Genomic DNA, 27,476 nt, shown 5'->3' on the forward strand with positions numbered 1-27,476 from the left:
CTTCCCTTTCTTTGGCTGCCTTGTAGTCCTTTGTATTTCTGTTTCCCTCAGTGATCATCTAATAAATGCTTTCGAACTTCTCCATTTCCCTATGGTTTGGCATTGTTTGTGTTAAATGTCCCTGCTGTTTGGGTGGAAGATAATTCTTAAAATATCCTATGGTCTTCTCCAAAATTTCTAATAATAATTAGTCTCCCTGCACTTTCTTCTTTCCTAACCAGGTTCTCAAGTTTATTCATATCCTCCCCTGTAGTTGAGATATTTTGATCGTAGATTTCAGTATTGGGGCAGTTTCTTTAAAATCCCCTGTTCCCCTGGAATTTTCTTCTTGAATAATGACATTGCTTTTAATTGCACTGTGTAATAGTCGGAGACTACTTTCCCAATTAGTCCTCCAAATCCTGCAATTTGTTCTTTGCAGGATTCCCAATCTTTTTCTTCTTTGGGTTATTTGCCTATGGCCAATTTGAACAGGTTTAATGGCTGAAGTCTTTCTTCTGGTGAAATATGTAATCCTTCTTGGCTGCAAATTTAACCCAGGTGCTGGTCTCCTTTTTCTCCAAATCCAAATCTATGGGAGTTCGGCTGGAGGCTCTTCTCTGAATCTGCTCTGGATTTTATGTCACCTGACACTTCATTCCTTAGCCACCTTATTAATACCAGATGGTTAGCTGGTTCTTGGAGTTTTAAATGTAAAGCTAGATGCTTTAACCCCCATCAGTTTAGCTTCTTTAGTTCTGCCCAAGTAAGGAGTAGTTTCTCATCTCCAGGGGATAGATTCAGTAAAGACTTTGAGAATCATTTTTCTTAAGCTCTTGGGTTAATCTAATTACTGTCCCAAATCCTGGTCCTCTTCTTTCATATAGTTTGAGTTTTCTATTTGTTGTTAGATTGCTTCTGCTAGCTCGTCTCTTTCTTTTCAAACTCAGTTACTTGTTCATAGCCTAACTTAGTTTCAGTCCTCTTACTTTCCAGTTTGCATTTGGATATTCTGGATTTCTCATCACTCAGTTTTCTCTTCAGATCATCTATTTCCTTTGTACACCTATATAATGTCAAATTTAAGATAGTCAGTTGGGGGAGGATTGTACTGGACACAATCTTTATTCAGTTTAACATTTATTTACAGAGAGAAACATTACAAGCATACACCTCCTAACTCCCATATACTCCCAGTTTCCCTAATTGTCTCTTTATATTTTTCACCTTTTTTGTTGTGTTTTAGTTAGGTTGCATTGTACAGTGACCTTTTGAAACCCAGTCTAATACCAATACAAGAAGAACTGGAAACACTGCTGAGTCTGCATTTCCAACAATTAATTGAATTTAAATCCCGCCAGCTGCTTTGGTGGGATTTTAACCTGGACCTCTGGATTACAAATCCAGTGACATTACTACAGTGCCATCATCTCCTCCTGTGTCTCTTTATATGTGCTCAAGTGAAACCCCAAAAATGCCATCTACCTGCATATATTAAACACAACTGATATACAATTAACATATGATAAAACATTGGCCTGTGCTTTCTCATCCCTCAATTTACTTAACGTTTTAATCAGTAATTTGAGCAAAGCAATCACTATCCATGAGAATTCCCCTTTCTGTGTAGCCTTTTTGACTCTGTTCCATTTTTCTGAGTTGGTCCTCACTGTGGTACTTGTCCCAATACTGGATTTAGTGTGAAGAGGAATAGGACATAGTTCCCATATTCTGTTCATTATTACATTAAGATTGACATTCAGGTCCCTTCCTATTTCTCCTTCTCAATTAGTAATTCATCTCGGGGCTGTTGTCATTAGGGGTGCATCCGATATAGTGTCTTGGTCTTTTCCCATCAGTGGTTCCAGCCTAGTAGGTAACCTAGTAACATCCTACTCCTGTTTTTCCTTTAAAGGAAAGTGCCTTCTCTCAACCCGTCTTTTGTTGAAATACCTTTTCTACTTCCTTACACTTCAACTGATCCTTCACGATTATCAGTATGTTGACCGTTTTATCTAGATTCTCAATCCTCGCTTGGTTCCACCTGATCCATTAACACTTCTATAGTTTGTTCCTCCCACGTTCTATCCTTTGTAAACTTGATATCATCCAAAACTCTGCAGTGTTTTAACTCCACCGAGTTCCATTCACCCATCATCCCTGTGCTCTCTGGCCTACATTGACTCCCGATTTTAAAATTCTGTTTGTTTTCAAATCCCTCCATGGCCCCATCCCTCAATATCTCTGTAATATCCTTCAGTCCTATAACCCTTTGAGGTATCCAGCTCACCTAATTCTGACATTTCGAGCATTGATCCTTTAGCTGCCTAGCTCCTAAGGTCAGGAATTTCCTCCCGAAAACTTTCCCCCTTCTACCATTCTTTCCTCTTTTAAGAGACCTACCTTAATATCTCCTTACATGCCTCTGTCTAAATTTTATTTCATAAAGCTCCTGTTAAGTGTCTTCGGATGGTTTGTTGTGTTAAAGGTGCTGTATAAATGCAAATTGTTGTGGCCCACACTCACTAGAAAAAGAAACTGGCCTGCATCATCTAATGGCACTAGGTAGCTGCAGTTCCAGACTTCCCCATAGAGTGGCGCTATATCATAGAGTCAGAGGCCAGGATTTCCTGGTCGTCAAGCAGGGGGAGAGGCCGCTCACCGACGCGTAAAATGACGAGGGATGATGTCGGGCGGAATTCCCATTTAAATTGTCAGGTAGGCGGGGGCTCAGCAGAAGCAGCTGTGCTCCCGCCAACCTGTCAATGACCAATTGAGGCTATTGACAGAGTCATTAAAGTAATTAACGGACCTGCCCATCCATCCTTAAGGTTGGCAGGCAGGCCAGGAGCCCTGGTGGGCATTAGAAAAAGCAGGAAACCTCGCCCTTGGGCAGGATGAGGTTTCATGCAGGTTTTAAAAAATGTAATTAAAATGTATTTAAAAGTGATGGACATGTCCCAACTCATGTGACAGTGTCACATGAGGGGATGTGGCAGGGAAATTTTTTTCTCTATTTTTAAGATTTTTTTTACATTTTGAGCCGATCTCCGAGATGAGTGCGCTCTTTCGTGCGCATGTGTGAAAGAGCGCATCTCGGATTTAGGGATTCCCCCCCTGCACGCACAGGGAGCGCATAGCGCTTCCATGCGGATGTCACGCTGGGCGGGCCTTAATTGGTCAGCCCACATAAAATGACAGCATGCCCCAGATTGGGGGCACTGATCGGAGGTGCGCTTCCACGCACCCGGTCTTAAACTTCACCTCCCGACTGGGGGAAAATTCTGCCCATAGATGCAGAGGTCCACAGGAAAAGGCCCATTGGCCCATCAAGTCTGCGCCAGTCAAACAATTATCTAACTAATCCCATTTTCCAGCACTAGACCCATAGCCTTGTATGCCATGGCATCGCAAGCACACATACAAATGCCTCATAAATGTTATGAGAGTTTCTGCCCTCTACCATCCTTTCAGGCAGTGAGTTCCAGATTCCCACCACCCTCTGGGTGAAAAAATTCTTCCTCACGTTCCTTCTAAACCTCCTGCCCCTTACCTTAAATCTATGCCTCCTGGTTATTGATCCCTCCACCAAGGGGAAAAAGTTCCTTGCTGTCTACCCTATCTATTCCCGTCATAATTTTATACACCTCAATCATGTCCCCCCTCAATCTCCTCTGCTCCAGGGAAAATAGCCCTAGTTTATCCAATCTCTGCAGCCCAGGCAATATCCTGGTAAATCTCCTCTGCACCCTCTCTAGTGCAATCACATCCTTTCTATTATGCAGATTCCAGAATTGCAGGGAAAACTCTAGCTGTAGCCTAACCAGCGTTTTATACAGTTCCAACATAACCTCCCTTCTCTTATATTCTATGCCTCAGCTATTAAAGACAAGTATTCCACTTGTCTTCTTAACCACCTCATCTACCTGTCCCACTGCCTTAAGGGACCAGTGGACATGCACACCCTGATCCTCGGTACTTCCCAGGGTCCTACCATTCATCGTGTATTCCCGTGCCTTGTTTGTCCTGCCCAAGTGCACCACCTCACATTTATCCAGTTTAAATTCTGTTTGCCACTGATCAGTCCATCTGACCAGCCCGTCTATATCCTCCTGTAATCTAAGGCTATCCTCCTCAATATTTACCACCCCACCAATTTTCATGTCATCTGCGAACTTACTGATCAACCCTCCTACATTTAAGTCTAAATTGTTTATATATACCACAAACAGCAAGGGACCCAACACCGATCCCTGTAGAAACCTACTGGACACAGGCATCCAGTTACAAAAACACCCCTTGACCATCACCCTCTGCTTCCTGCCACTCAGCCAATTCTGGATCCAATTTGCCAAATTGCCTTGGATCCCATGGGCTCTTACGTTCATTATCAGTCTCCCATGCCAGACCTTATCAAAAGCCTTGCTGAAGTCCATGTAGACTACGTCAAATGCATTTCCCTCATCTACATACCTGGTCAACTCTTTGAAAATTTCAATAAAATAGGTCAGACATGACCTCCCCCTAACAAAACCTTGTTGACTGTCCTTGATTAATCCCTGCCACTCCAAGTGTAGATTAATTATGTCCCTCCAAAATGCTTCCAATAGTTTCCCCACCACTAAGGTTAGACTGACTGGCCTGTAGTTCCCAGGTTTATCCCATCCTCCCTGCTTGAATAACAGTACCATTGGCTGTCCTCCAGTCTTCTGGCACCTTTCCTGTGGTCAGAGTGTTATTGAAAATTATTGCCAGTGCCCTTCCTATCTCCTCCTTGCCTCACTCAACAGCCTGGGATACATTTCATCCAGGCCTGGAAACTTATCTACTTCTAAACCTGCCAGACCACTTAGAACCTCCCCCCTTTCTATGCTAATTGTGAGGCTGATCAGCTGCAGAAACCGATTCTCTGGCGGTGGGGCCGGAGCTGTGATCCGCTGCAGTTCCCCAGACAGCCCATTGGTGGCGTCTGAGGGCCATGATCGCCGCTTGGTGGCGTCGTTGCAGTTCCCCGGCCAGCCCCCTGGTGACGCCAGAGGGCCATGATTGGCTGCAGTTCCCAGCCTGGCTGTTTGGTGGTGCTGGAGGGCTGTGATCCGCTGCAATTCCCAGGCTGACCCCGTGGTGGCGCCATAGGGCCGTGACCTGTTGCAGTCTCCCGGAGCACCTCTTGGTGGTGCCGGAGAGCAGTGCTCCGATGCAGTTCCCTGTCTGGCCCCTTAGTGGTGCCGGAGGGCCGTGATCCTCTGTAGTTCCTGCCTGGCACAGTGGCGGCGCCGGAGGACAATGATCCGCTGCAGTTCTCTACCTGGCCGCGTGACGACGCCGGAGGGCAGTGATCCTTCTGCAGTTCCCTGCCTGACCCCGTGGTGTGCTGGAGGGCCGTGACCCTCTGCAGTTCCATGCCTGGCCCCGTGGTGTCGCCGGAGGGCCATGATCCTCTGCAGTTCCCTGCCTGGTCCCGTGGTGGTGCTGGAGGGCCGTGACCCTCTGCAGTTCCCTGCCTGACCCCGTGGTGGTGCTGGAGGGCCGTGACCCTCTGCAGTTCCCTGCTTGGTCCCGTGATGGTGATGGAGGGCCGTGACCCTCCGCAGTTCCCTGCCCGACCCCGTGGTGGTGCTGGAGGGCCGTGACTCTGTGCAGTTCCCTGCCTGGCCCCATGGTGGTAGCGGAGCACGGTGATCCGCTGCAGTTCCATAACTGGCCCCGTGGTGTCGCCAGAGGGCCATGATCCTCTGCAGTTCCCTGCCTGACCCCCGTGGTGGTGCTGGAGGGCTGTGACCCTCTGCAGTTCCCTGCCTGACCCCATGGTGGTGCTGGAGAGCCGTGACCTTCTGCAGTTCCCTGCCTGATCCCGTGGTGGTGCTGGAGAGCTGTGACCCTCTGCAGTTCCCTGCCTGACCCCCGTGGTGGTGCTGGAGGGCTGAGACCCTCTGCAGTTCCCTGCCTGGTCCCATGGTGGTGCTGGAGGGCCGTGACCCTCTGCAGTTCCCTGCCTGACCCCGTGATGGTGCTGGAGGGCTGTGATCCTGTGCAGTTCCCTGCCTGACCCCCGTGGTGGTGCTGGAGGGCTGTGACCCTCTGCAGTTCCCTGCCTGACCCCCTGGTGGTGCTGGAGGGCCGTGACCCTCTGCAGTTCCCTGCCTGACCCCGTGGTGGTGCTGGAGGGCTGTGACCCTCTGCAGTTCCCTGCTTGACCCCCTGGTGGTGCTGGAGGGCCGTGACCCTCTGCAGCCCCCTCTCCCTCCCTGGTTGCCTGGTGATGGTGAAGCGGCGCCGGGGCACCAGCCTGTTTCCCACCGATTTCCTGTAACCTGAGTCGGCTGAGACATGAATGAAGATGTAATTGAGGAAAGCGCCGAAAGTCCGCGGCCTCCCGCACGCCTCCAGCGGCATTGAGCAGCCATGGAGCGGTACCTGGTCATCAGGACAGTGGGGAAAGGCAGCTACGGAGAGGTGCAGCTGGTCAGACACGGCAAGGAGGTGAAACAGGTACCGAGCGGGCGGCGGAGACAGGGAGAGGCCCCGGCCCCGGCTGCCGCCGCCCAGCACCCACCAACACCCCTGGGCCCGGCTCAAACCGACCCTCCCGCCCTTGGCAAGAGACGCTCCGTCCCTCTGAATGGGCCGAATGGGTTCACATGATAAAAACAAAGAGACAGAAACCGATCAAACCCAGGGGCTGCTTATCCCCATCCCGGCCTGATCCACCCCCATCCCGGCCTGATCCCCCCAATTCCGGCCTGATCCCCCCAATCCCGGCCTGATCCCCCCCCAATCCCGGCCTGATCCCCCCAATCCCGGCCTGATCCCCCCCCAATCCCGGCCTGATCCCCCCAATTCCGGCCTGATCCCCCCCCAATCCCGGCCTGATCCCCCCCCAATCCCGGCCTGATCCCCCCCCAATCCCGGCCTGATCCCCCCCCACCCCCAATCCCGGCCTGAACCCCCCCAATCCCGGCCTGAAACCCCCCAATCCCGGCCTGATCCCCCCAATCCCGGCCTGATCCCCCCCCAATCCCGGCCTGATCCCCCCAATCCCGGCCTGATCCCCCCAATCCCGGCCTGATCCCCCCCCACCCCCATCCCGGCCTGATCCCCCCAATCCCGGCCTGATCCCCCCCCAATCCCGGCCTGATCCCCCCAATTCCGGCCTGATCCCCCCCCAATCCCGGCCTGATCCCCCCCCAATCCCGGCCTGATCCCCCCCCAATCCCGGCCTGATCCCCCCCCACCCCCAATCCCGGCCTGAACCCCCCCAATCCCGGCCTGATCCCCCCCCAATCCCGGCCTGATCCCCCCCCACCCCCAATCCCGGCCTGAACCCCCCCAATCCCGGCCTGAAACCCCCAATCCCGGCCTGAACCCCCCCAATCCCGGCCTGATCCCCCCAATTCCGGCCTGATCCCCCCCCAATCCCGGCCTGAAACCCCCAATCCCGGCCTGATCCCCCCCCCCCCAATCCCGGCCTGATCCCCCCAATCCCGGCCTGAAACCCCCCAATCCCGGCCTGATCCCCCCCCCCACCCCCATCCCGGCCTGATCCCCCAATCCCGGCCTGAAACCCCCAATCCCGGCCTGAAACCCCCAATCCCGGCCTGAAACCCCCAATCCCGGCCTGATCCCCCCAATCCCGGCCTGATCCCCCCAATCCCGGCCTGATCCCCCAATCCCGGCCTGATCCCCCCAATCCCGGCCTGATCCCCCCAATCCCGGCCTGAAACCCCCAATCCCGGCCTGATCCCCCCAATCCCGGCCTGATCCCCCCCCAATCCCGGCCTGATCCCCCCCCAATCCCGGCCTGATCCCCCCAATCCCGGCCTGATCCCCCCCCCCCCCACCCCCACCCCCATCCCGGCCTGATCCCCCCAATCCCGGCCTGATCCCCCCCCCAATCCCGGCCTGATCCCCCCAATTCCGGCCTGATCCCCCCCCAATTCCAGCCTGATCCCCCCCCAATCCCGGCCTGATCCCCCCCCAATCCCGGCCTGATCCCCCCCCAATCCCGGCCTGAACCCCCCCAATCCCGGCCTGATCCCCCCAATTCCGGCCTGATCCCCCCCCAATCCCGGCCTGAACCCCCCAATCCCGGCCTGATCCCCCCCCCCACCAATCCCGGCCTGATACCCCCCTCCCCCCAATCCCGGTCTGACCCCCCCCCCCCAGTCCCGGCCTGATCCCCCCCCCCCCCCCCCCCAATCCCGGCCTGATACCGCCCCCAACCCCGGCCTGATCCCCCTCCCCCATCCCGGCCTGATTCCCCCCTCCCCCCCCACCCCAATCCCGGCCTGATTCCCCCCCCCCTTCCCGGCCTGATCCCCCCCCCAATCCCGGCCTGTTCCCCCCCCCCCCAAAATCCCAGCCTGATCCCCCCCCCCCCCCCAATCACGGCCTGATCCCCCCCCCACCAATCCCGGCCTGATCTCTCCCCCCCAACCAATCCCGGCCTGATCTCTCCCCCCCAACCAATCCCGGCCTGATCTCTCCCCCCCCCCTCAATCCCGGCCTGATTCCCCCCTCAATCTGGGCCTGATCCCCCCAATCCCGGCCTGATCCCTCCAATCCTGGCCTGATCCCCCCAATCTCCTGGCCTGATCCCAATCCCGGCCTGATCCCCAATCCCGGTCTGACCTCCCTAATCCTGGCCTGATCCCCAATCCTGGACTGACCCCCTCCCCCAATATGGCCTGATCCCAATTCCTTCCTGACCTCCCCAATCCCGGCCTGGCCCCCTAATCCCAGCCTGATCTCCAGTCCCGGCCTGATCCCCCCCAATCTGGCCTGAATCTTAATCCCAGACTGATTCTCAATCCGCAATTGATCTTCAATCCTGGTCTCATCCTCAATCCCAGTTGGAATCTCAGTCCTTGACTGATTCTCAATCCCGGTCTGAATCTCAATCTGCAATCCCAGTGCCTGCTCATTTGTCATTGTTGGCAGCCGCCCCAAGCAAGTTGGAAGCTACATACACCTGGATGGTGGAAATCTAAAATATAAACAGAAAATTCTGGAATCACTCAGCAGGAATGGATATTTCAGGTCAATGACTTTTTGTCAGACAGAAAAAGGTTAGAAATGCAATGGGGCAATAGGTTTGAAGCAAGTTTACAGCCTTTGGGCTCAACATTGTGTTCAACAATTTTAGAGAAATTTTGCTGCCATATTTTTCTTTTTGTGTTTTATTTTTGTTTTTGAGTGGCAGCTATTGATGTTTCTCCTGTTGCCATTTACAAGTTCTTTAGACCCATTTTTTGTTTCGTGCTCCATTAACACCAGTTTTTATTCCTTGCGTTATCATTCCTTCTGTCATTTAATCTCTCCTGCCTTCCACCCTATCAAAGACCTTCCCTTTTATTAAAGTACCCCTTTCACCCTTTTCCCTGGTCCTGTACTTGTTTGAAACCTGTTAAGTCTCCCATACAGTATCCTGGGCTTTATTAATAGTGGCATAGAGTACAAGAGCAAGGAGATTATGTTGAACTTGTACAAGACGCTAGTTTGACCTCAACTGGAGTATTGTGTCCAGTTCTGGGCACTACACTTTACGAAAGGTGTGAAGGTCTTGGAGATACATGAGAATGGTTCCAGGGATGAGGAACTTCAGTTATGAAGATAGACTTGAGAAGTTGGGACTGTTTTCCTCGGAGAAGAGAAGACTGAGAGGAGATTTAAGAGAGATATTCAAAATCTTGAGGAACTTGGACAGAGTAGAGAGAGAGAAACTGTTCCCACTCATGAAAGGATCGAGAATGAAAGGGCACAGATTTAAAGTAATTGGCAAAAGAAGCAAAAGCAACATGAGGAAAATCTTTTTCTCGCAGCTAGAGTTTAGGATTTGGAATGCACTGCCTGAGAGTGTGGTGGAGGGAGGTTCAATCGAAGCATTCAAAATCAAATGAAACTGTTATCTGAAAAGGGAGAATGTGCAGGGTTACAGATCGAAGGTGGGGTAAAGGCACAAGGTGAATTTCTCATTCGGAGGGCCGGTGCAGTACTGATGGGCTGAAAGGCCGCCTCCTGAGCTGCAACAATTCTGTGATTCTGCTTCTATCCTTTTCTGGTTCTGACAAAAGGTCATCAGCCTGAAACATTAACTCTTTCTTTCTTCACAGATGCTGCCAGACCTACTTTTATTACCATTTTCATGAGGCAACTATGCTGCACATTTTGCATTGATGTAGACTGATTATTGAGTTGCCTAACACATTGGACTGTGTTACTGTTCTATATCTTCACCAAAAACATTTATACTGTGATTGTATTGTGCACAGTGGTATGTTAGGGCCAGATCTTAGCAGAGTTGGGTGACTCTGCAGACCTCTGAAAATGGCAGGTGGAAGCTGGATGTGGATGTCCCACCCCCATTTCCAACAGATCCCAGTTTTGTTAGGAGGGAAAAGGGGGTGGGGCATGATTCACACAGGAGGGAAATCCGAGTGCAGCAAGGCTGAGGGGGTGAGGTTTGAGGGATTGAAGGCCTAAAATTTCTGAAACAACTGGCCAAGCCAAAATCTGCTCCTTAACCTTGGAAAATATTGTGTTCTAGTCTGAACTGGTTCTCTGGTTTCTTGAATTTTCCAGCAATTCCAAAGGTTGTTCTACATGCCAAGATTATAATCACAATACGAACATAGCCATGAGAAAAGCAACACGGAATGTGAATACTTGAAAGGCAGTTCTGCTAAATGTACAAAAAGCAAACAGCAATTTCTTTTTCCTTTGTTACTGAGTTGCAATATTGAGTGTTTATCTTGCATTGTGCTGTAAACTGAATTGCAGCTTTCCAGATAATATATGACTGTCTGGAGGAGATAATCATGCACAACTTGAACCAGACCTGCTGAGTTTTTCCAGGTATTTTTATTTTTATTTTTGTTTTGAACTTTACCCTGGTTGATGAAGTTTGAAAGCTGTCATATAGCTCACTAACCATACGCAACTTTTGAAGTTAGGCAAAATAGAATAGTCAGAGCTTAATTTATTGCAGAGTCTGATTTGGGTGGACAGGCAACCAAATCTCCTATCTAGAAAGTAGTATGAATAAAATGGATAACACAGTCCTAATTCTGTTTACATTTCAGTTTCAGATCCAGTCCTGGCATCTCTGTCCTAGTATTGATCCCAAAACTCGTTCCTGGTCCTGAGATCATTTACAGTTTTCTGTTAAAACATACCCTATTGCTGTAAGGAGGGATAAACTGAAACAAAACACTTTATAAAGTCAATAGCAAAATATTTTGGATGCTGGAATCTGAAATAAAACCTGAAAATGCCAGTAAAACGCAGCAGGTCTGGCAGCATCTGTAGAGAGAGAAACAGAGTTAACGTTTCGAGCCCGTATGACTGAAGAAAAGCCATATGGACTCAAATTGTTAACTCTGTTTCTCTCTCCACAGATGCTGCCAGGCATACATTATTAAGTCACATGGTAATCATTTGCTAAAATATTTGTAAACCTACATTTAGGAATTTTACAATTCTGTTTAATTTGTAATAATTTACTTTCTTAGATCGACCACCAGGATGACTGGTGTGTGGAATGTGGGGATAATATCAGACTGGGATAAATTAGAGGAAGCATTAGCCTGCATTTGGCTTTGATGTGCCTGCTTCTTACTGATAACTTGGTGCACGGCATGGGAAAATGTTTCATTCTTCTACATTGATTCCGCCCAAAAAAAATCCATAATTTAAATAAGTGTAACAATTTTAATGTGAAGATTTTTGAAAACTACCTAAAATTTTTTTGCTTATATCTAATAAATTATGAAAACTATAATCTGGTTACTCGCCTCTACTATAAAAAGAAAGACTCTTTTGGTGATCACAGTTTGTTCTAAAGTGTTTTGTAGCTAATTAGGTGCTTTTGAAGAGTTATAATTAAAGAAATAAGACAACCAATTTTCACACAGCAAGGTCACACAAACAGCAACAAGATAAATGATGAGATCATTTGCTTTGGGTATTGGGTGAGAAATAATTATTGATCAAGACACCAGGCAGAACATCCTGCTCTTCTTCGCATAGTGCGTTGGGACCTTGTTAGGTCCATCTGACAGGGAATGTAGGGACTTGGTTTAACATCACATATGAACTTTGGAACCTCTGATAATGTAGCACTCCCTCAGTATTTCAGAGGAGTGCCAGACTAAATTATGTGCTCAAGTCTTTGGACAGGGATTCACTTAAACCTTCTGACTACAAAGCTAGAGTGCTACCGCTAAACTACAACCTAGATTTCCCACCATTGCTAGCCTTCAATTTTTATTAAATATATGATACAATTTCAAGTTGATGCATAAAAAAAATTTATACTTCAATTACCTTAGTGTCTACACCACCATGGTCCTTGTTCGATCCCCTGCCATGGGCCAGAATTTGCTCTCAAAATAACAGTGAGGCTAGTGGGACCTCAAGTGAGGTGTATGCTTAAACGAGGAAAAAAAGATTCTGTCTAAGTTACACTGTCCTGCCATTAATTTTGCAAAAGTGACATTTCATTGTCTGCCGCAACATTGACCTGCATTGAACATCTTGAAATTGCAGTATTTGCGCAATAGATACAAACTAAATCTGCCGCAGATATTTAGGGCTGGTAGTGTAAGCGCCCTTTTAATGATAAGTGTGTTAGTGGCTGTCAATCAATCATCCTGATACTGAAAATTAATTATTAGAAGTGTGGATTACAAGTGTCCCATTCCCACAGTTTTTGTATTTTTGTAGCGATTTTTAAAAGGTCAAATTTTGAATTTTTTTCTTTTTCTTTTTCTGTCTTTTATAATTCTCAAGTAATCCAATATTTCTTTCCCTCTCTTTGTTTCCCTTTTTGTATCTGATTTGACATTGGACTCATTCACCCTCTTTCTCAGTCTTTTCTGTTTTGATTTCCAAATCCTTAATTCTCATTGGTTAAGGAAATACTCTGTTATTCACTCGGGTCTTTGATGCCCTGTTTCCCTCATGGAATCATAGAAAAGTTATAGCATGGAAAGAGGCCATTCAGCCCATCATGCCTGTGCCGCCCGAAAAAAAGTAGCTGCCCATTCTAATCCCACCTTCCAGCAGTTGGTTCTTAGCTTTGCAGGTTACAGCACTTCAGGTGCAGATCCAGGTACCTTTTAAATGAATTAAGCATTTTTGCCTCAACCACCAAACCAGGCAGTGAATTTCAGACACCTACCACTCTCTGAGTGAAAAAATGTTTTGTAATATCCCCTCCAATTCTCCTACCAATCAGCTTAAATCTGTGCCCCCTTGTAATTGACCTCTCCACCTCTCCCTGCCCCTCATAATTTTGTACACCTCAATCAAGTTATCCCTCAGTTTTCTCTGTTCCAAGGAAAATAACCCCAGCCTACCCAATCCATCCTCTTAGCTGCAATTTTCCAGCCCTCGCAACAGTCTTGTAAATCTCTTCTCTCCAGAGCAATTATGTCCTTTCTGTAATGTGGTGATCAGAACGTAACGCAAAACGCCAGCTGTGGGCTAAGCAGCGTTTTATACAGTTCCAGCATTACATCCCTGCTTTTGTATTCTGTATCTCATCCAATAAAGGAAAGCATTCCGTATGCCCTCTTCACCACCTTATTTATCTGCCCTGCCACCTTCAGGGACCTGTGGACATGCACTCCAACATCTCTCACTTCCACTACCCTCTCAATATCCTCTTATTTATTGAATATTCCCTTGCTCTGTTTGCTCTCTCAAAATGCAAAACCTCACATTTCTCTGGATTGAATTCCATTTGGCACTTTTTCATCCACTCACCCAGACCATTGATATCATTCTGGAGTACACAGCTATCCTCTTCACTATCAACTACATGGCCAATTTTTGTACCATCTGCAAATTTCCCATTCGTGCCTCCCACATTTGACATCAAATCATTAATATATACAATAAACAGCAGGGGACCGAATACTGACCCCTGTGGAACCCACTGGAAACTGTTTTCCATTCGCTAAAACATCCATCGATCTTTATCCTTTGACACTGAAGCTGACACTTTCAACAACTTTGTAGGCAAAAGTTTTTTGAGCTGAAGGGGACAGGGGCAGACATTGTTAGATGCTCTGCTACAGCAAAATCTGGCCCATTGTGTTTTCCAGTGTGTAAAATGCTCACATTGTATTTGCAGACAGGAAATTATATTTTTTCCATCAGTGTGTCTTTGCACATTGAGTACAAAAATATTAACTTTACAATGATTCTTCAAATGTGCTAATGTGGAATTGGCTGACATATAGAATATCACCTATATACCTCCAGGATAGCATCAAATCTGGGTTAGTCAATATGGAAGGTAGCAAGACCTTTTAGTGCACATCGGCTGAGATTTCTGCTGAATGAAAACATATTGTAAGCACTGAACATCAGTTTGTATTCAAACACATTAGAATAATTCAGATTTCATTTTAATTGTTTCCTTTGATGTTTTTCATTGTATAATCACTGTCCTTTGCACAGATAATAGAGGTGGCTTTATGTTGACTTCAAACAATCATATTTTAATAACTTAACAATATTTGTTGTAAAGTGGAGCAGATTTTGCTGCTGCCTTAAGCACTGTAAATGATGACTGTTCATACAGTATGTCTGAGCACAGTGCTCAATTGTCAAGTGTCTTTTTATCTGCTTTAGCCATCATTGACCACAGCATTTGGCTAAATAAATCAAAGCTGGGTAATTGTATAATAAAGGAGAATGCTTGTATGGATTGCCTTTTTATCAAACCAACATTTATTTTCTAGCATGAAATAGAGCCAAGTTTTAAAGGAAAGAATGCCACAGTCTAAAAAATTATGCCCATACTATTAGATCAAATCAAATTCCAGCACTTTTGTATTGCTGAACAAAGAAACATGCTGTCGAAGCTTTTCGTTTTGCAGTATAAATTGTTGCTCCCTTTGAAATTTGGTATTCTTGTGGCTGTTCTGATGATTGCAGGTTTTGACAGCATGTCTCGTTTTTCAGCAATATTCAAGTTCTGTACTATAAAGCTCTTCAACTTACTTCTATCTGATTCCATTACAGTGCAGATATGAACAAGTATACATGCACAGAATTATTTACAAGTGTTGAATGGACTGCTTTAAAAGGAGGAGGGAAGATAACAATTAAAAATTCCAGTGCACTGCCAGGAATTGGAGTTTTTAAACATATTATTAGAAAATCGTTGTGTTTGTTCCAATTGCTACCTACAGTGCTGCACTATGAGAACATTTGTGTATGAGGTGCTGATTCCCCTTTGTGTCCCATTACTGCTGATGTAATTCCACTGAACAGAGTGGGTGAGCTTGTGTCAGTGGGATATAATAATCAATCTTTGTAACGTATGATAATAGTCTTGCCTCTGTCATACAAAAATGTGTAAATACACTTGTGCTCTTGAAATGTCACACTCAGAATTACAAGATGTTGCACTGAACAGGTCGGAAAATTACCAGTGGACAAATAATATTTTAAGAAATTGCAGGTTATTTTAGTGGATAGAATTTCTGAGAAATGTGGGAAGTATCAGAACAGATCAAAAGTTAGATTTCTACCATGACCAGGCCTAGTTTAATACAGCTCTTCCTTGGCAACAGGCAATTTGCTTCACATGGTTCCTTTTCCATAATTAAGAATGGACTATTGAAATGTAACCATTATACTATTTAATGTATAGCTTACCATAAAACACACTTATAAAACAGCACATCCTCTGATTTGCTGTAAAAGAACCACTTGTAACCTTTAAATTCCTTAGCTATTATTTATGGTGAAGCCAGGATGCTTGTTCATGTATTCAGAAGTATATTTTTACAGCAGTAATGGAAAACACAATTATACAGTATTACATAGAGTATATGGCACAAAAACAGGCCATTCAGCCCACCAGGTTTATGCTCCACATGAGCCTTCTCCCACCTCACTTATCTTACCATTATCAACATAGCAAACAATAATATATATTGTGTTCAGAAGTATTGGATTGGTAGAACTACATTGCTATTGTATTTGTTACTTGTGATATTTTTTATTAAATATAGTTTAGGGTGAAATGTATCACATTCTACCATGAAAGCATTGCATACACCCTGAGTATAAGAGGTTAGCTGAGAACCTCCATTCATTAGAACTTACCAAAAGGCATTAAAGGTTACACATAACCTCATCTCCTTTATGCAGGTTTCTCTCTTTTAAGTGTAAATTCCATTGTCCCAATATGTCTTTGTAACTTTACTTCCATAATATAAATCTTTCATAGCACTCATATTATCAGTAACCTCTGGGAAAAATAAACACACTGTTTGGCTTAGCCTCTGTTGGCCAGGTGTAACACCTTACCATCTCTTTGAAATTCATGACTCTGGTTTATCTAAAAATGTAACGGTTCTTCACACCTCACATTCTAAAACTTCAGCCATGTTTACGTATTTAGCATTTCAAACCAGCTTCTCTTTTGATAACTCAAAAGCTCCAGACTAGCTGTCTGCAATTCAGTTAAATCCCCCACTCACACATCCACACAGAGAAACTAATCCAAACCCCACTATTAAACTATCTTTACAATAAATCACAATAATATTATGAAAATTATTATATTTTCAGGAGTGAAATTCATAGAAAATCTGCTCGGTGAAGGACATTTTCTGTTATTGAACAGCAGCTCAGTATTTGTTACCAGTTACTGAAAGGAGCTTGGAACATGAGAGTTTGTTGGTCTAATTATTCAAATTCTGCTGACTGGGTGGTGGGTCTTCAGGATACTGCTTAGTGAAAGGTGCAGGGTGGGAGTGGGAGGGATTCTACTGCTAAAAGCTGTTGGTGTGGGTTGGCTTGTTCTAATTGATCTTGCACCCAGATATCTGCAAGACAGATTTGTATGGATAACAGCTCCCCGCACTGATAGCGGTGGTCAACAAGGAAACAAATTTGTGGTGGAGGTGGAAGCAGTGCAGTCAGCCCTCAGAAAAAAAGCATCAGTGGCTGTAAAGATTGAGCCACACAATGAGAGGGGAAATACAGTGGGCTAGAAGACATGGAACAGTAGCAGCACAATCACAAAGCGGGTGATCATTAAGTGTAGTGGGAAGCTGGGCAGCAACAGATAATCTCTGTACTACAGGATGACTTCCTGCAGTTGTGGGTTGTATAATAGTGCTGGGGAAATGTTTTGGGCTTGGAGGAGGGAGTTGCCCAGGCTGATGATCAGCTGGAGTTAGCAAAGAATGACATGCAAGCCCAGCAACATAGCCAGATAGTCAAAAGTTTAAGATTTTTAAAGTAAAGGTTTGTAATAAATCCCCAAATGTAGAAGTACTCCCCTGCACCACCAAGCTCTGATTTTTAGTTATAGCTGTTTCTTTCAGTTTAATGGGCTTGCATTCAGTTGATTGATAGTCACATAATATTAGGCTCACATTACCAACTCCAGGAGCTTATACCATTAACTTCTTGTGACCTTATACCATTGTTTATAATGGACAGTAGCACTCGGCAGCTGCTGTTAATGAAGGGTATGTTGGTAAGCAGGGTTTGAATTGAGGTGCCTGTTTGCTGACCAACAGCCGAGAACACTCAGGCTTCTTTGCAGTTTTCACGTGGCTTCCAGATCAGATCTTCAGCCATGTAAAAAGATGTTGCTAGCTTGGTACAGGTGGGGCCAGACTTTGCTGAAAAAATAGCAACGTCTGAATAGTGCACTCTGTTGTAAATGCATAAATTGGCCAGCGGGTGTTGACAAGGAAAAGATACCCTGTGCATTGTGAATCGCCACAAGCACTTAACCTCCCTGAAGTTCCTGCATTTGCTGATTCCAATGACTGACAGATTAATGTCGCATAATAATGCCTCAGTTGCATGTCTCCCCTCATTAATATAAATTACCTTAAATAGGGGTATCCAGACGTTCAAAACCAGCGAGTTGGCTGTGAGAAGCACAATAGAACAGAAATCACATTGTCCTTCTCTTATGTATCTAAAATAATATTCCAAACACAGAAACCATGTCTTCCCGTGCACCAAAACGTCACCAGCTTCTCTTCAACAAGAATCTGGTACTCAAAAATTCTAAGTCCTCAAATGCAATAGCAAACCTACCCCACTGGCCTCATCTCCTATTTCCTGTCCCCTTAAACTTGGAACATGGGAAGAATTAGTGTAGCTCTTTAAACACTCTGAGCTGGAAGAAGATTGTTGCAAAAAAACGACAACAGTGATTGGTCTTCTAGCAACCAGGAAGCGATTTCTCCTATTGTCCAGGGCTGGAAAATCCAAAGGGCTGCAGCTGAGCCTTTCCTCCAGCCCCTGCTTCTTAACATCAAGTCCACAATGCCAATTTCAACTGCATTAGTTTCAATGAAACTAATCGGAGTTGAAATTTAGCTTTGTATGCATTTAGAATGAGGAGACGCAACTGTTTTGTGAAAGAGGCACCTAAGCTGCATTTGGCCTATTGGCTGTTTGTTGAACACAACCCAACTTTTTGTTTCCCATTTCATAAGGAGAATGTTGTGTTGGTTCCTCAAGAATTGCTACCGCTGTTGGTGATCATTCAGTAGAAAGAGAGAGACAAATCCAGGCTCTATCCAAGCATTTCTATCTGATGGCAGCCTACTTTACAACCTGGCTGGAGCTGATAGAATTCATCCTGCACACCCCATTGAAAGCCACCTCTAATTACCAGCCTGCAATGCTGCTATGAATAGCGTTTGAATTAATGGACGATATCAGTAACATTTAATGGCAGTTTTTTAAACCTGTTTAACTTCTTTTTATTTCATCATCTCATTTTCACCATAGAGACTAAAGCAGACCAAAAACACCTAACAGTTGTCGTCAGTGTCTACATATTTACTGGGAGGATGTTTATCAGTATTGCTGAAGGAAGTTTATTCAGACGCCTTCAGTGGCTCATCATATGGCTAAAAAGTGAAGAATTGTGTTGCTGGTTATGAGATGGTACATTGTGTACTTGTAATACATGTAACAAAGTCCTATAAAAATGGGTACTTTAAATAATTCAGAGGGAATCAACAAAACATAGCAGAGAGGTGTGCAAGCCCTTTTTTTTAGATCGCATAGGTCCATATCACTTATTCTCGAGGACTGCATAGGAAGTTTAAATTAAAATTCAATTCTCTCAAGTTGTCAATTCAAACCAATCAATATATAGGCCTTTTCCAAATCTCTAACCCATGAAACTCAAGCAGGACAATCCAGCGAATACAAAATAGCAAGTAAGACTATGGGCTTCAAGGGTTGGATGGGCCCAGGCTGCAGTAAGAACAGCTCGAGCATAGATGTTTTCTGCTTTCAAACTCATTCACTCAATGGCAGTGCACTATGAAGAACCAGCACTTGAACATTCTGAAAACATCTAATGGTGTATATCAAGGAAAGTCTTTTTAATTGTTTTGGACTTAACTTGGTAGCCCTTCTCACTTATACATCTATTGATCTACCTATCCACCTTGGGAAAACTCAGTTGGAAGCCCCGATTAGCAATCTGATTGTTCTGAGGGGATTGAGATCCAGACTTTGTTGCTACTGTGGTCATTCTTACTGTGCGATCCATGTGACTCTGAGGGGCAGGGGTTTGCTGGTTTGTTTTCTTCCAGTAGTAACAATTGTTTATGTCTTGTTACTTCCTGCCCTCCTGCTGCCTTGATGGCATCAACCTTCACATCCCCTTTGAGAGCCACTAAGCTCCAGCAAAGAGAGTAGGAATGTGATTTGTCTTTGCTTTCCATTCTATCTTTGCCCTCAATTTTGTAGGAGATCCACAAGTACCTGTGAGTCTGATGGCTCAGTTATTTCTCCTATGCTTTGCAACTTTGATTGGTTGAATATTTCCAAATCTGCTGATGATACAAAACTAAGTGGGAGTGTAAGTTGTGAGGAGGGTGCAAGGAGGCTTCAAGGGGATTTGGACAGGCTAAGTGAGTGGGCAAGAACATGGCAAATGGAATATACTGTGAATAAATGTGAAGTTATCCACTTGGTGAAAAAACAGAAAGGCAGAGTATTTCTTAAATGGTGAGATGTTGGGAAGTGTTTATGTGCAAAGGGACATGGGTGTCCTTGTTCATGAGTCACTAAAATCTAACATGCAGGTGCAGCAAGTGATTAGGAAGGTAAATGGTATATTGGCCTTCCTTGCAAGGGGATTTGAATACAGGAATAAAGAATTCTTGTTGCAATTATATAGAGCGTGTACAGTTTTGGTCTTCTAATCTAAAGAAGGATATACTTGCCATGGAGTGAGTGCAACAGAGGTAAACCGGACTGATTCCTGGGATGGTGGGATTGCTTTATGAGAAGACAATGAGGAAATTGGGTCTGTATTCCCTAGAGTTCTGAAGAATGGGAGGTGATCTCATTGAAACTTACAAAACTCTTAGAAGGCATGACAGGGTAGATGCAGGCCATTTAAGATGAGGGGGAATTTCTTCACTCAGTAAATCTTTGGAATTTTCTATCCCAGAGGGCTGTGAAAGCTCAATCATTGAGCATGTTCAGGACAGCAATTGATATATTTCTGGATATTAATGACATCAAAGGATATGAGGATGGTGGGGGAAAAATGGGTTAGAGATAGATGATCAGCCATAATCTGTTTGAATGGTGGAGCAGGTTCAACAGGCCGAATGACCTACTCCTGCTCCGATATTCCATGTGTGCTTCTTATACACCTTTGATTTTCACTTAACCGCAAATAAAAAAGTCTGTTGCAAATAAATATGTGATGTATTTTAAGAACCTGGTACAGTATTTCTAAATAATCAATGCTTGTGTTTATGGTTGAATTTTATTGAATTTTCAGTTTGTTGTGAAGAAGCTGAATCTAAGAAATGTTTCCAGCCGTGAGCGCAAAGCAGCAGAACAAGAAGCCCAGCTTTTATCCCAACTGCGACATCCCAACATTGTTACCTACAGAGAGTCATGGGAAGGAGATGATGGACTTTTATATATTGTGATGGGTTACTGTGAAGGTGGGGATTTATATCACAAGCTGAAGGAACAGAAGGGCAAATTGCTTCCAGAAAGTCAGATTGTGGAGTGGTTTGTCCAGATTGCCATGGCTTTACAGGTACAATTCTACAGAGGAACAAAGAAATAACTTAAAAAGAGCAAATTTTATTGTTGCACTGTAGTTTTTAAATTCAATGTAACTTCAATATGAGTTTTCCATTTTAATATGTTGGCCAAGACATCATCCGTGTAAAAATTTGAATGATTAGTTATTCTTTCAGCAGCCATCCCTTAGAATTATTTCCATGATAATTCATTCTAATTTTACATTAGAAGATTATGTAACTTTATTACGGCAACATTTAATGAGTTTGTGAATAAGTATGTCAATGGGCATACACTGTGAATCCACTATTCAGATGACTTACTATATACTTTTTATGACATACTTTTTATGATTATACATAAAAATGCAAACTCACAAATTATCAGTGTTAGATTAAGTATGGGTGTTCATCCACCAGTTTAGAATTGTTCTGCATATTTTTTCAAATGAAATATTACAATCTTTGTGTCTGTAAATTCTCTGTCTTAATTAATGTACAACTTGGATTTTGTACAACACATTGTACTCAGGTAAATCAAAAGAGTGGCTCGAGTATAACAGTTGGAATGCAAAACATTTTATTTTGAGGTGACTGTATATTTAGTGAGATCTATGTATGCTTTTTTTTTTACAGTATTTACATGAAAAACACATCCTGCACAGAGATCTTAAAACTCAAAACATTTTTCTAACAAAAACAAATATTATTAAAGTTGGAGACCTGGGCATTGCCAGAGTGTTGGAGAACCAGCATGATATGGCCAGTACTCTGATTGGAACACCTTATTACATGAGTCCTGAACTCTTCTGTAATAAACCATACAACCATAAGGTAGAGTGCTCTTGTACAACTTAATTGTGCTTTTGGTTAGACCAGCTTTATATTATAGGTTAAGAATACATTTTTCCTGTTTCTACACATCTTTACTGCATATGGTGTGTGCTTTTTTTTTCTCCTTTAATATTGCCTTTGTCTTGGGCAGAAACTTCTGTAATACCTCACCTGTGCAGCCATTTTTTTATATGAACCTGAACAGTAGCAGGACCCAACTCAGAGTGACTCCAACTCTATCCTTATCTGGCAGCTACACACATGCATTTGCAGTTGGCAGTGCTTGATAGAGATCAGGAATCCTGCTCTTTTATTTTTCTATTTTCCATAAACTAAGGCATACTGAAACTAATTGTAGCTCAGTTCTGTCAGCTATCATAGCAAAGATTAGGTATTAAACTTGGAATTTTTAAGTGACTCAATAGCCCGATATTTAATGAAGCAGGATTTCGAAGTGGGAAGTTGGGTTTCTAGTGGGAGTTTGCCTGATTGCTGCAGATCTTTAATGTCATAGAATGTTTTTTTAACAAGTTTCCTGTCCAGAATGTAGTCTGACAGACCCAGTTCCCTGCTGCAGCAGAGGTGCAACACAGGAGCAGATAGAGTCCCAGCTGTGCTGGGGTAGAGTTCAGTGTGGTGGGGCGGGGGAGCGGGGCTTGGGGTACATGATTTGGTGGGTAGGGGGTAATTGTGAGTTGCTTGAGAGAAATCGGAACAAAAATGAGGAACTTTGGAGTGGGGGGCGTTTGAGGTTCACTTATCGGTGGGGGTAGGGGTTTGATTAGCTGGGGCTTTAAACATGTGAAGTCAAAACAGGTTTGCTTGGAAAGCCAGGGGAAGCACCTCTGCTGCTTTTGGATGACAAGCAGTGCTGAAAAACCACGTACTTGTTCCTCCAACAGTCCTCACTTCCCTTTAGTTACCAGGTTTCCTAAAGCCATGGGAATGCAGCCGGTAAGCGTTAAAGCTGAAAGAGAAATTATTGTGCAGCACCCAGCAGCGTCACAGTATGAGCGCCCTGCCTCCTAGAAGCAGGCTGATTTTGCTAACTTCCTTTTGAACAATGTTCAATAAAGAGAAGCTTTAAAGAATTATGCAAAACATTACAGCATATCTTTTTAGTAAAGCAGTAAAAAAGAATATGAATTGTGGTAAAAATATTATCTGTCTTGTAAGCCTTTCTTCATTTTTCTGTATAGTCTGACGTTTGGGCCCTTGGTTGTTGTGTGTTTGAAATGGCAACATTGAAACATGCCTTTAATGCCAAGGATATGAACTCCTTGGTTTTCAAGATTATTGAAGGAAAGGTAATGTACATTCCATGACATTTTTTTGCTTTCTATCAACCTCATCAAGTGCTTTACTTAGTTTGCCAGTATTCAGCAGTTCAAGAAGAACGCCTTCTCAAGGCAAATAGGAATGACAATTAATGCAGGTCCAGAAGCTCCATATCCTGAGAATGAATAAGAAGTAGAGAAAGAAAGAACCTGCTCTTATGTTGGTTACTGATAAAAATTACTAATATGGATCAACTTTGAAAAACAGTTAAAAGTCATGAAATTTGCAACATTTTTAAGCAATACAAGATTAGAATAAGGTTATTTATTTTAGGCTGTATGTCCCAATGATTGGCTGATCAAATCAAAAGCATGTTCCTTCAGTTGTTTGTAATAGGCAGATTGCAGACCATGCTCAACCACCTGCACATGCAAAACCCAAAACAAAACATTTACAATTAGGTATGATTCCGCATTTGGGTAGCACTTGCTGAACAATCCTGAATGTGCTAATAGCTGTACTAAAAACCAATTTAAGATAATTAGTCAGGCTCAAAACAGCTCATTTACCCTTGCTAGAAGCAACATAGTGTAATATTTTCTGCAAACTAAAGGAATATGTTCAAGCCCTGCAGCTTTTGTGAATTACCTGGGGAGCCTATAGTTCCTCATCGCTTTCTCCATGGCAACGCCTTGGCCAATCAGAGTCAACTTGACAACCCGTTAGCAACCTTTCCTCGTGTAGTATTAGTTATTGTGATTGTTTGAAATTTGGCATTCTTACGTTTGTCCTGATGAATATGAGATGAAAACCTTAGGCAACGTGTCTCTCTGTTCAGCAATATTCAAGTTCTCTATGACCAAGCCACTTTTGATTTATAAGGAGTACCTTTGTCTAATAAAAAATCTGCAGTTCATATTTGTGAGTGATTTCTATTCCAGTTGTTTCAGTTTAGTAGGCTTAGATAGAATATACTGGAAAACAATGCTCATGTGGTGGTGGTGGCAGCATAGTGGTATTGTCACTGGATTGGTAATCCAGAGACCCAGGGTAATGCTCTGGGGACCTGGGTTCAAATCCCATCATGGCTGATGATGAAATTTGAATTCAATAAAAAAAATCTGGAATTAAAAGCCTAATGACCATGAAACCATTGCCAATTGTTGTAATAACCCATCTGGTTCATGTCCTTTAGGGAAGGATATCTGCCATCCTTACCTGGTCTGACTGCAGACCCACTAAACAAGGGCAATTAGAGATGGGCAATAAATGTGGGCCTAGCCAACGAAGCCCATATCCCAAGAACAAATATAAAAAAAAAATAAGTTTCTGCTTTGAGAAGCAAAGGGTTGTGGTTAGATGTGAAAATATCTTACTGGTGCAGTGAAAGTTGTTGTTAAAATTATTGCTCGGTATGCCTTTGTAGTATGTTGATAAGAAGTAATGATTAATATTAATGTCAAGAAAAGGTTTTTTTTAACTGAAAATATTACAAGCAATATGATAAAGCAAAACATTATACACAGTCTACCAGACAAAACATTGTATCGAAGCAGCGTTTATACAGTTCAGCATACTTCAATGCTGCCAACATGGAAAAAGTAAACATATAAATAGCCATAGTCCAGCCATTCCTTTGTGCTGCAGTCAGAACCCTTTTCAAGAACACATAAATGTCATGGCTTGTGTCTTTTAAAACCCTTTGGAGACCTGGAGATGGTGCCATTCACTTATTATCTAAGTGTACTTCCTTGTGAATGCACCTGGCCTCCAATGATGGCTTGATCAGAAACTTTGACATTCAGGAAAATCAGAAAACAGGACGGAAATGTGTGTCCTCACATTAGGTACAGTTGTATGCTGTTGCTGCATGAGTCTCCCATATTAATATTTTAAATACTTGGTTTATATCGATGCACTGAAAGTGATGTCTGAAGAAAATGTATGATGTAAGTGAAAAAACTAGCTTCAAAATTAGCATTAGAACTTGGAACATACATGAGATTTTATAACTTGGATGTTGCAAGAGAAATGTAAGTTCTGTTCATTTCTGACTTCCAAAGCCCATTGCCACCATATTTTTGTCTCTCGGAGATATAGGGCTGAATTGAATGGTCCCCCGCTGGTGGGTTTGCAGATGGGTTGGGGGGTGGTGTGATGGGGTCCTGTTAAATTACCCGGGTGACCTTCCTGCCTCCCTCCTGCCCATCAGACCTGACCTGCTCTCAATTTTGCAGGCGGCAACTGAGGTCTAGGGTGGCCTACTCAACAACTTCAGTTGGGGCAAGAGTGAGTGGCCAATTAATGGCACTTAAGGGCCACTTCCCATTTGGCCTCAATTTTGAGGCTGGTGAGAGGAGATCAAGAGCGGGCAAAGGCTTATATTCCCATACCCCCTTATGTCCCCATGCCCCTCCATACCCTCCAAGTATCCTCCATAGCCACTTGCCCAGTATCCATGGTGGGAGTGTCTTTGAAATGGACATTTAAAAGAAACCTTCTAATAATCTAATAGAGCTTTAATTCAAACACACTTCATACTGAAAAAACTTTCATTCATAAAAGCCATTCAAAAAAAATCCCTTCAAGTGGTCAATCTGATGTAAAAACAAACACTTTTTCACTTACCACATCAAAGATGCATAATTCTTTAATAACTTCTTAAAATTGTAAATCAAAATGTGAACACAACCCCCTGCTGAGATAAGTGGTTTTGTAGCTTTTGAAACTTAGCCAAGTATTCATAATAGACTTAGCTGTAAAAACAAACTATTGCAGCTCCAGACCATGAAACTGAAAGATCGGATGGTGTTTCATTTCCATTTCAAAGCAGATGACCTGTCAATCAATGGAGTGGAGGGGATGGTTAGATTTTCTAAACATTCAACTGTAAGGGGGGGGGGGCAGTTTTTTCAAAATTAAAGATCTCTTGATGTTTAAATCACAGTCCAGACAATGACAGGAGTTTTCCAAGTGCATTTTTCTACAGTTTTGAATGAATTATGGCTTTCTCCAATGGGAAAAGTACTCAAATGCATCTCAACACTTGAACAAAACTGGTCAATGCAATGGTCAACTTACCTTTGCAGGATAGAGCCCTATGATGAATTGCTGTAGTTAAAACACATCTGCATTACAATACAGCATCTATTAGTGACATTTGAAGTTGTCAAAACATTTAACACTTATCTGTCAGAATATTTCTGACTCATCAGCAAGCACCCCCTGGTGGTCACAATCTTTCCAGCAGGATGAGTATTTTTAGGGCTTATAAAACCTACACCAGCACACAAAAATAGAGGGGAGGGGCAAAATTCAAGCTTGCTATAGGGTTGACAAACCCAGAAAAGGTGTGTGCAGGGTCACAATCCGAGGCCTTCCCAATTCACAAAAAGGCCACACAAAACTAGCTCGGGATCAGAAAGGTACTACAAATTTGAAATTGCTGCCAAACAGTTTTTGTCCTTCCCCACCCCACTCCTGCCTCCATCACTGGACAAAAATACGGCCCAATATATTTAGAACAGAACTGATATGAAGACTTCTGCACAATATTGTTTATTTGAACAATGCTTCTATCTGTTGTGTAGCTGCCACCTATACCAAAGGAATACAGTGAACAGCTGGGAGTACTGATACATAGCATGCTGAGCAGAAGGCCTGAGGAACGACCAGATGTCAAAGCTGTTCTCAGGAAGTCATATGTCAAGAGTCACATTGCCTTGTTCTTGGAAGCCACAAAAGCGTAGGTATATTTGATAACTCTTTTAAAATAAAAATAGTTGAATTAAATCTTTGATCAAATTTACCACGCTATTATGTTTTCTCTACATTGGAGTAAGATGTTTGAGAAAAAGATGACCATGGCGGTCTTTATTTTTAACCAAAAGGAAGCTGCTATGAGCCTGTAGAAAGGTCATACAGACTTGAAACATCAAATCTATTTCTCTCTCTCCACTGATACTGTCAGACCTGCTGAGTTTTTCATGCATTTTCTGTTATTGTTTCAGATTTCCAGCATCCACGTTATTTTGCTTTTATCTGCTATGAGTCTTAGTAGGTTCAGTGCAAAACATGTTCAACTAATGCAGAACAGCAGTGAACAAAGCCGATGCAATGTTGAATTAAATAGTTAAAACAATAGAATATCAGTCAGAGAAAGTTATTATCAAATAATGCTCTGTTTGCATTGTACCTCTCTGTCCCGTTCTGGTTGCTGAAATGCAAGAGAGGCATTCAAGTAATGGAGGCAGTCTCTGACACTGAACCCGAGTGTCAAAGGTCTGAGTTATGAGGAAAGGCGAGAGAAACCTGAGTTGTCAG

The 27,476-nt window shown here is 43.8% G+C and overlaps 1 protein-coding gene across 6 annotated transcripts in view; it reads left to right on the forward strand.

The window, feature by feature from the left end:
- Window positions 1-6,205: 6,205 nt before the first annotated feature.
- The window catches only part of nek4 (NIMA-related kinase 4), a 56,082-nt gene continuing 34,811 nt past the window's right edge, over window positions 6,206-27,476 (forward strand). For 4 of the 6 annotated variants that reach the window (XR_005943640.1, XM_041192718.1, XM_041192716.1 and 1 more), the window contains exons 1-5: window positions 6,206-6,471; window positions 20,789-21,055; window positions 21,678-21,875; window positions 23,075-23,182; window positions 26,744-26,898. Coding sequence is in view for 5 of the 6 variants with exons in the window: in XM_041192718.1 (XP_041048652.1) it covers window positions 6,385-6,471; window positions 20,789-21,055; window positions 21,678-21,875; window positions 23,075-23,182; window positions 26,744-26,898 (815 nt within the window). In the remaining variant the exon portion in view is untranslated. Of the gene's footprint in view, window positions 6,472-8,511; window positions 9,048-20,788; window positions 21,056-21,677; window positions 21,876-23,074; window positions 23,183-26,743; window positions 26,899-27,476 lie in introns of those variants that run through there. The other 2 variants (XM_041192717.1, XM_041192719.1) reach the window with 2 other exon arrangements.

Source organism: Carcharodon carcharias, chromosome 7 (genome assembly GCF_017639515.1).
Source record: "Carcharodon carcharias isolate sCarCar2 chromosome 7, sCarCar2.pri, whole genome shotgun sequence".
Lineage (NCBI taxonomy): Eukaryota > Metazoa > Chordata > Chondrichthyes > Lamniformes > Lamnidae > Carcharodon > Carcharodon carcharias.